The 10,013-nt window shown below is 45.6% G+C and overlaps 1 protein-coding gene across 1 annotated transcript in view; it reads left to right on the top strand.

The window, feature by feature from the left end:
* The window catches only part of NPR2 (natriuretic peptide receptor 2), a 265,799-nt gene that overhangs the window by 93,824 nt on the left and 161,962 nt on the right, over nucleotides 1-10,013 (top strand). Inside the window, exons 3-5 of the mRNA XM_075844429.1 lie at nucleotides 2,433-2,546; nucleotides 5,963-6,098; nucleotides 6,208-6,302. Coding sequence (XP_075700544.1) covers nucleotides 2,433-2,546; nucleotides 5,963-6,098; nucleotides 6,208-6,302 — 345 coding nt within the window. The remainder of the gene's footprint in view (nucleotides 1-2,432; nucleotides 2,547-5,962; nucleotides 6,099-6,207; nucleotides 6,303-10,013) is intronic.

Genomic DNA, 10,013 nt, shown 5'->3' with positions numbered 1-10,013 from the left:
CACTCTGCTGGTATTATTGTGTACGGGGGCACTCTGCTGGTATTATTGTGTATGGGGCACTCTGCTGGTATTATTGTGTATGGGGCACTCTGCTGGTATTATTGTGTATGGGGCACTTTGCTGGTATTATTGTATATGGGGGCACTCTGCTAGTATTATTGTGTATGGGGGCACTCTGCTGGTATTATTGTGTATGGAGCACTCTGCTGGTATTATTGTATATGGGGCACTCTGCTGCTATTATTGTATATGGGGCACTCTGCTGGTATTATTGTATATGGGGCACTCTGCTGGTATTATTGTATATGGGACACTCTGCTGGTATTATTGTATATGGGGCACTCTGCTGGTATTATTGTATATGGGGCACTCTGCTGGTATTATTGTGTATGGGGCACTCTGCTGGTATTATTGTGTATGGGGGCACTCTGCTGGTATTATTGTATATGGGGCACTCTGCTGGTATTATTGTATATGGGACACTCTGCTGGTATTATTGTATATGGGGCACTCTGCTGGTATTATTGTATATGGGGCACTCTGCTGGTATTATTGTATATGGGGCACTCTGCTGGTATTATTGTATATGGGGCACTCTGCTGGTATTATTGTATATGGGGCACTCTGCTGGTATTATTGTGTATGGGGCACTCTGTTGGTATTATTATGTATGGGGGCACTTTTCTGGTATTATTGTGTATGGGGGCACTCTGCTGGTATTATTGTGTATGGGGCACTCTGTTGGTATTATTATGTATGGGGGCACTTTTCTGGTATTATTGTATATGGGGGCACTCTGCTGGTATTATTGTGTATGGGGCACTCTGTTGGTATTATTATGTATGGGGGCACTTTTCTGGTATTATTGTGTATGGGGCACTCTGCTGGTATTATTGTATATGGGGCACTCTGCTGGTATTATTGTGTATGGGGGCACTCTGCCGGTATTATTGTATATGGGGCACTCTGCTGGTATGATTGTGTATGGGGCACTCTGCTGGTATTTTTGTGTATGGGGCACTTTGCTGGTATTATTGTATATGGGGCACTCTGCTGGTATTATTTTATATGGGGCACTCTGCTGGCACTCTGCTGGTATTTTTGTGTATGGGGGCACTCTGCTGGTATTATTGTATATGGGGCACTCTGCTGGTATGATTGTGTATGGGGCACTCTGTTGGTATTATTATGTATGGGGCACTCTGCTGGTATTATTGTGTATGGGGGCACTCTGCTGGTATTATTGTGTATGGGGGCACTCTGCTGGTATTATTGTATATGGGGCACTCTGCTGGTATTGTGTATGGGGGCACTCTGCTGGTATTATTGTGTATGGGGGCACTCTGCTGGTATTATTGTGTATGGGGGCACTCTGCTGGTATTATTGTGTATGGGGCACTCTGTTGGTATTATTATGTATGGGGCACTCTGCCGGTATTATTGTATATGGGGCACTCTGCTGGTATGATTGTGTATGGGGCACTCTGTTGGTATTATTATGTATGGGGCACTCTGCTGGTATTATTGTGTATGGGGCACTCTGCTGGTATTATTATGTATGGGGCACTCTGCTGGTATTATTGTGTATGGGGGCACTCTGCCGGTATTATTGTATATGGGGCACTCTGCTGGTATTATTATGTATGGGGGCACTTGCTGGTATTATTGTATATGGGGGCACTCTGCTGGTATTATTGTATATGGGGGCACTCTGCCGGTATTATTGTATATGGGGCACTCTGCTGGTATGATTGTGTATGGGGCACTCTGCTGGTATTTTTGTGTATGGGGGCACTCTGCTGGTATTATTGTGTATGGGGCACTTTGCTGGTATTATTGTATATGGGGCACTCTGCTGGTATTATTTTATATGGGGCAGTCTGCTGGCACTCTGCTGGTATTTTTGTGTATGGGGGCACTCTGCTGGTATTATTGTATATGGGGCACTCTGCTGGTATGATTGTGTATGGGGGCACTCTGCTGGCTATAATGCCTATATTATAAAACATTAAGACCCTCCCATTTCCCATTAAAGTGTCTGTCCTTATCTAATAATTGGTTGTCTAGTGATCTGTAGCAGTCACAGTTTGGTGTATACAGTCCCTCCTGTTGTATTATTTCTGGACTGTCCTGGTTGTCCCTGCTTGTTGTCACAGCCCCGCCCACATTCTGTATTATCACTATATCTATATTCTTTCTAGACTGTCCTTGTTGTCCCTTTCTCTTGTCATGGCCCCGCCCACATTCTGTATTATCAATATTTCTATATTATTTCTAGACTGTGCTGGTTGTCCCTCCCTGTAGACTCGGCCCCGCCCATATTCTGTATTATCACTATTTCTATATTATTTCTAGACTGTGCTGGTTGTCCCTCCCTGTAGTCACGGCCACGCCCACATTCTGTATTATCACTATTTCTATATTATTTCTAGACTGTGCTGGTGATCACTTACCATGAGCCGCAGAACCCGGAATACCTGACGTTCCAGAAGAACCTGATCCAGCGATGTAAGGAGGAGTTCAAGGTGGAGCTAAACTATTCCCTGGTAAGTGTCCCATGTATGTGCTTACCATGTATGTGCTTACATGTATCTGCTTACTATGTATGTGCCCCCGTATATGTGCTTACCATGTATGGGTCTACCATGTATGCGCCTACTATGTATGTGTCTACCTTGTATGTGCTTACCTTGTATGTGCTTACCATGTATGTATCTACCATGTATATGCTTACCATGTATGTGCCTCCCATGTATGCGCCTACCATGTATGTCTGCCATGTATATGCTTACCATGTATGTGCTGACCATGTATGTGCTTACCATGTATCTGTATACCATGTATGTGCTTACCATGTATGTGCCCATCATCTATATGCCCCCATGTATGTGCTTACCATGTATATGCTTACCATGTATGTGCTTACCATGTATGTCTGCCATGTATATGCTTACCATGTATGTGCCCATCATCTATATGCCCCCATGTATGTGCTTACCATGTATATGCTTACCATGTATGTGCTTACCATGTATGTCTGCCATGTATATGCTTACCATGTATGTGGTTACCATGTATGTGCTTACCATGTATCTGTATACCATGTATGTGCTTACCATGTATGTGCCCATCATCTATGTGCCCCCATGTATGTGCTTACCATGTATATGCTTACCATGTATGTGCTTACCATGTATGTGCTTACCATGTATCTGTATACCATGTATGTGCTTACCATGTATGTGCCCATCATCTATGTGCCCCCATGTATGTGCTTACCATGTATATGCTTACCATGTATGTGCTTACCATGTATGTGTCTACTATGTATGTGCCTACCATGTATGTGCCCCATGTATGTGTCTACTATGTATGTGCCTCCCATGTATGTGCCCCCATGTAATTGTCTACTATGTATGTGCCTACCATGTATGTGTCTACCATGTATGTGCTTACCATGTATGTGCTTCCCATATAGGTACTTACCATGTTTGTGCCTACCATGTATGTGCTTACCATGTATGTGCTTACCATGTATGTGCCCTTCATCTATGTGCCCCCATGTATGTGTCTACCATGTATGTGTCTACTATGTATGTGCCTACCATGTATGTACTTACCATGTATGTGCCCCCATGTATGTGTCTACCATGTATGTGCCTACCAGGTATGTACTTACCATGTATGTGCCCCCATGCATGTGCTTACAATGTATGTGCTTTCCATGTTTGTGCTTACCATGTATGCGATTACCATGTATGTGTCTACCATGTATGTACTTACCATGTATGTGCCCTTATATATGTGCTTACCATGTATGTGCTCACCATGTATCTGCCCCATGTATGTGCTTACCATGTATGTGCTTACCATGTATGTGCCTACCATGTATGTGTCTACCATGTATGTGCCCCCATGTACGTGCTTACCATGTATCTGATTAACATGTATGTGCTTACCATGTATGTGCCCACCATGGTGCAGGCCAGACAGAGGAGACCACTGGTTCTATCCGTAATTACAATAGAGAGGAGGGTGGGGAATATAACACATTTACATACATACATACAGACATACATACATACATACATACATAAAATATAAGATGACAGTCCTGTTTTAGCTCTGTATATTATAAGGTGACAGTCCTGTTTTAGTTCTGTATAAGGTGACAGTCCTGTTTTAGCTCTGTATATTATAAGGTGACAGTCCTGTTTTAGTTCTGTATAAGGTGACAGTCCTGTTTTAGCTCTGTATATTATAAGGTGACAGTCCTGTTTTAGCTCTGTATATTATGAGATGACAGTCCTGGACTTGCTCTGTATATTATAAGGTGACAGTCCTGTTTTAGCTCTGTATATTATAAGGTGACACTTCCTTCAGTATATAATGTCCTCCTCTCTACAGATGAACGTCATTGCTGGTTGCTTCTATGACGGAGTGCTGCTTTATGCTCAGGCTCTGTATATTATAAGGTGACAGTCCTGTTTCACCTCTGTATATTATAATATGACAGTCCTGTTTTAGCTCTGTTATTATAAGGTGACAGTCCTGTTTTAGTTCTGTATAAGAGGACAGTCCTGTTTTAGTTCTGTATAAGGTGACAGTCCTGTTTTAGCTCTGTATATTATAAGGTGACAGTCCTGTTTTATTTATGTATAAGGTGACAGTCCTGTTTTAGCTCTGTATATTATGAGATGACAGTCCTGTTTTAGCTCTGTATATTATAAGGTGACAGTCCTGTTTTAGCTCTGTATAAGGTGACAGTCCTGTTTTAGCTCTGTATATTATAAGGTGACAGTCCTGTTTTAGCTCTGTATAAGGTGACAGTCCTGTTTTAGCTCTTTATATTATAAGGCGACAGTCCGGTTTTAGCTCTGTATATTATAAGGTGGCATCCCTGTTTTAGCTCTGTATAAGGTGACAGTCCTGTTTTAGCTCTGTATATTATAAGGTGACAGTCCTGTTTTAGCTCTGTATAAGGTGACAGTCCTGTTTTAGCTCTGTATATTATAAGGTGACAGTCCTGTTTTAGCTCTATATATCATAAGGTGACAGTCCTATTTTAGCTCTGTATAGCTCTGTATATTATAAGGTGGCATTCCTGATTTAGCTCTGTATATTATAAGGTGACAGTCCTTTTTTAGCTCTGTATATTATGAGATGACAGTCCTGTTTTAGCTCTGTATATTATAAGGTGACAGTCCTGTTTTAGCTCTGTATATTATGAGATGACAGTCCTGTTTTAGCTCTGTATATTATAAGGTGACAGTCCTGTTTTAGCTCTGTATAAGGTGACAGTCCTGTTTTAGCTCTATATATCATAAGGTGACAGTCCTGTTTTAGCTCTGTATATTATGAGATGACAGTCCTGTTTTAGCTCTGTATATTATAAGGTGACAGTCCTGTTTTAGCTCTGTATAAGGTGACAGTCCTGTTTTAGCTCTATATATCATAAGGTGACAGTCCTGTTTTAGCTCTGTATATTATGAGATGACAGTCCTGTTTTAGCTCTGTATATTATAAGGTGACAGTCCTGTTTTAGCTCTGTATAAGGTGACAGTCCTGTTTTAGCTCTATATATCATAAGGTGACAGTCCTGTTTTAGCTCTGTATATCATGAGATGACAGTCCTGATTTAGCTCTGTATATTATAAGGTGACATTCCTGATTTAGCTCTGTATATTATAAGGTGACAGTCCTGTTTTAGCTCTGTATATTATGAGATGACAGTCCTGTTTTAGCTCTGTATATTATAAGGTGACAGTCCTGTTTTAGCTCTGTATAAGGTGACAGTCCTGTTTTAGCTCTGTATATCATAAGGTGACAGTCCTGTTTTAGCTCTGTATATCATGAGATGACAGTCCTGATTTAGCTCTGTATATTATAAGGTGACAGTCCTGTTTTAGTTCTGTATATTATAAGGTGACGCTTCTCTGAGTATATAATGTCCTCTCTTCAGATGAACCTCATTGCCGGTTGCTTCTATGACGGGGTGCTGCTTTATGCTAAGGCTCTGAATGAGACGCTACAAGAAGGGGGTTCTCCGAAGGATGGAATCCGGATAGTCCAGAAGATCCAGGAGCGCAGCATGCAGGGTGAGAGTGACTACTCTTTCATCTATATGGCTATTAGCACCTGCACTGAGGATGCTGGGAGTTATACTTCCTCATCCAGAGTTATAGTCCCTATTCTTCCCCTCCGCAGGGATCACTGGTACTGTCAGCATGGATAAGAGCAATGACCGCAACACAGACTTCGATCTCTGGACAATGACTGACCACGAAAACGGAAACTTTGAGGTAAGATTCATAGTGTTCCTATATCAGTGACTGCCACAGTGCCCCCCATAACAGTGACATCCACAGTGCTCCCATAACAGTGACATCCACAGTGTTCCCCACAACAGTGACAGCCACATTGTCCCCATAACAGTGACAGACACAGTGCCCCTCATAACAGTGACATCATCAGTGCCCCACATAACAGTCACATCCACAGTGCCCCCCATAACAGTCACATCCACAGTGCTCCCATAACAGTGACATCCACAGTGTTCCCCACAACAGTGACAGCCACATTGTCCCCATAACAGTGACAGACACAGTGCCCCTCATAACTGTGACATCCACAGTGCTCCACATAACAGTGACAGCCACAGTGCTCCCCATAATAGTCACAGCCACAGTGCTCCCCATAACAGTGACATCCACAGTGCTCCCCATAACAGTTACAGCCACAGTGCCCCATAACAGTGATAGCCACAGTGCTCCCCATAACAGTGACATCCACAGTGCTCCCCATAACACTGACAGCCACAGTGCCCCATAACAGTGATAGCCACAGTGCTCCCCATAACAGTGACAGCCACAGTGCTCCCCATAATGGTGACAGCCACAGTGCTCCCCATAACAGCAATAGCCACAGGGCTTCCTTAACAGTGACATCCACAGTGTCACCATAACAGTGACAGACACAGTGCCCCCCAAAACAGTGACAGCCAGGGTTAGACACATTCTTCCCCCCTCTAGCAGGAACTTAATGTCAGGTGTTTAGGCAGTGTCTCTTCCGCTGCCTCTGCCTCTTTCTCTTCCTCTGCCTCTCCCTCTGCCTCTCCCTCTGCCTCTCCCTCTGCCTCTTCCTCTGCCTCTTCCTCTGCCTCTTCCTCTGCCTCTTTATCTTTCTCTTACTTTGCCTCTGCCTCTTCCTCTTCCACTGCCTCTTCCCCTGCTTCGGCCTCTTCCTCTGCCTTTTCCTCTTTCTCTGCCTCTTCCTCTGCCTATTCCTCTTTCTCTGCCTCTTCCTCTGCCTCTTCCTTTTTCTCTGTCTCTTCCTCTTCCTCTGCCTTTTCCTCTTTCTCTGCCCCTTCCTCTGCCTTTTCCTCTTCTTCTTTTTCTTCCTCTGCCTCTTCCTCGGCCTCTTCCTCGGCCTCATCCTCGGCCTCATCCTCGGCCTCTTCATCTTCCTTTTTCTGTTCCTATACCTCTTTCTCTTCCTCTTCCTCCGTCTCTTCCCCTGCCTCTTCCTCGGACTCTTTCTCTGCCTCTTCCTCTTTCTTTTCCTCTGCCTCTTCCTTTGCCTCTTACTCTTTCTCTGCCTCTTCCTCTTCAACTGCCTCTTCTTCTGCCTCAGCCTCTTCCTCTGCCTCTTCCTTTATCTCTTCCTCTGCTTCTTCCTCTGCCTCTTCCTCTTTCTCTTCCTCTGCCTCTTCCTCTTTCTCTGCCTCTTCCTTTTTCTCTTCCTTTGCCTCTTCCTCTGTTTCTTCCTATTTCTCTTCCTCTGCCTCTTCCTCTGTCTCTTCCTAACCTCTGCCTCTTCCTCTGCCTCTTCTTCTGCCTCTTCCTCTTTCTCTGCTTTTTCTTCTGCCTCTTCCTCTGCCTATTTCTCTGTCTCTTCCTCTGCTTCTTCCTGTTTCTATTCCTCTGCCTCTTCCTCTTTCTCTGCCTCTTCCTCTGCTTCTTCCTCTGCTTCTTCCCCTGCCTCTTCCTCTACCTGTAATGACCGGGGGGTAGGGAAACGGACGAGTGAGCCCTAATCTACTCGCCACTCTGTCCCTGCCTACTTGCAACGACCCGCCCTAGGCGACGGGGTACAACTGGGCGGCGGTCCCTGCACTCAGTAAGTGCACGACAAACACGACAAACATACAAGGGAATACAAGCAAGGGAAAGGGGCAGTTGCCCACGGCAACACCGTGAGCAACCAGAGTGGTGAACGAGCCGAGTCAAGCCAGGAGTGTGCGAGGTACCAAACGAAGAGCAGAAGAGTAGTCAGTAAGCCAGGGTCTGTATGGAGCAGGAACAAAATAGAAGGAGCTGTAGCTGGGCCAGGAAACCACACGAAAAAGAATAACAAGCAAGGAGGAACAGGAAATGCAGGTATAAATAGACAGAGGGCGGGAGCTAGCTGAGTCTGGCCAGGCTGCGATAGGCTCTCCCACTCCTAAGCCTGCCAGCCTGAGTGGTGGAAGCTGGAGTCAGTCTCAGGGATGTAGATTCAGGTGCTGACTGATTAATTAAGGGAGTTAACCCCGAAGCTGTGCCTGGCAGATCCTTTACACTACCTCTGCCTCTAACTCTTCCTCTGACTCTTCCTCTCCCTCTGCCTCTCCCTCTGCCTCTTCCTCTGCCTCTTCCTCTGCCTCTTCCTCTGCCTCTTTATCTTTCTCTTACTTTGCCTCTGCCTCTTCCTCTTCCACTGCCTCTTCCCCTGCTTCGGCCTCTTCCTCTGCCTTTTCCTCTTTCTCTGCCTCTTCCTCTGCCTATTCCTCTTTCTCTGCCTCTTCCTCTGCCTCTTCCTTTTTCTCTGTCTCTTCCTCTTCCTCTGCCTTTTCCTCTTTCTCTGCCCCTTCCTCTGCCTTTTCCTCTTCTTCTTTTTCTTCCTCTGCCTCTTCCTCGGCCTCTTCCTCGGCCTCATCCTCGGCCTCATCCTCGGCCTCTTCATCTTCCTTTTTCTGTTCCTATACCTCTTTCTCTTCCTCTTCCTCCGTCTCTTCCCCTGCCTCTTCCTCGGACTCTTTCTCTGCCTCTTCCTCTTTCTTTTCCTCTGCCTCTTCCTTTGCCTCTTACTCTTTCTCTGCCTCTTCCTCTTCAACTGCCTCTTCTTCTGCCTCAGCCTCTTCCTCTGCCTCTTCCTTTATCTCTTCCTCTGCTTCTTCCTCTGCCTCTTCCTCTTTCTCTTCCTCTGCCTCTTCCTCTTTCTCTGCCTCTTCCTTTTTCTCTTCCTTTGCCTCTTCCTCTGTTTCTTCCTATTTCTCTTCCTCTGCCTCTTCCTCTGTCTCTTCCTAACCTCTGCCTCTTCCTCTGCCTCTTCTTCTGCCTCTTCCTCTTTCTCTGCTTTTTCTTCTGCCTCTTCCTCTGCCTATTTCTCTGTCTCTTCCTCTGCTTCTTCCTGTTTCTATTCCTCTGCCTCTTCCTCTTTCTCTGCCTCTTCCTCTGCTTCTTCCTCTGCTTCTTCCCCTGCCTCTTCCTCTACCTGTAATGACCGGGGGGTAGGGAAACGGACGAGTGAGCCCTAATCTACTCGCCACTCTGTCCCTGCCTACTTGCAACGACCCGCCCTAGGCGACGGGGTACAACTGGGCGGCGGTCCCTGCACTCAGTAAGTGCACGACAAACACGACAAACATACAAGGGAATACAAGCAAGGGAAAGGGGCAGTTGCCCACGGCAACACCGTGAGCAACCAGAGTGGTGAACGAGCCGAGTCAAGCCAGGAGTGTGCGAGGTACCAAACGAAGAGCAGAAGAGTAGTCAGTAAGCCAGGGTCTGTATGGAGCAGGAACAAAATAGAAGGAGCTGTAGCTGGGCCAGGAAACCACACGAAAAAGAATAACAAGCAAGGAGGAACAGGAAATGCAGGTATAAATAGACAGAGGGCGGGAGCTAGCTGAGTCTGGCCAGGCTGCGATAGGCTCTCCCACTCCTAAGCCTGCCAGCCTGAGTGGTGGAAGCTGGAGTCAGTCTCAGGGATGTAGATTCAGGTGCTGACTGATTAATTAAGGGAGTTAACCC

Source organism: Rhinoderma darwinii, chromosome 1 (genome assembly GCF_050947455.1).
Source record: "Rhinoderma darwinii isolate aRhiDar2 chromosome 1, aRhiDar2.hap1, whole genome shotgun sequence".
NCBI lineage: Eukaryota > Metazoa > Chordata > Amphibia > Anura > Rhinodermatidae > Rhinoderma > Rhinoderma darwinii.
Note: the sequence above shows the minus strand (reverse complement) of the source record. Positions and strands in the feature narration are given on the sequence as shown.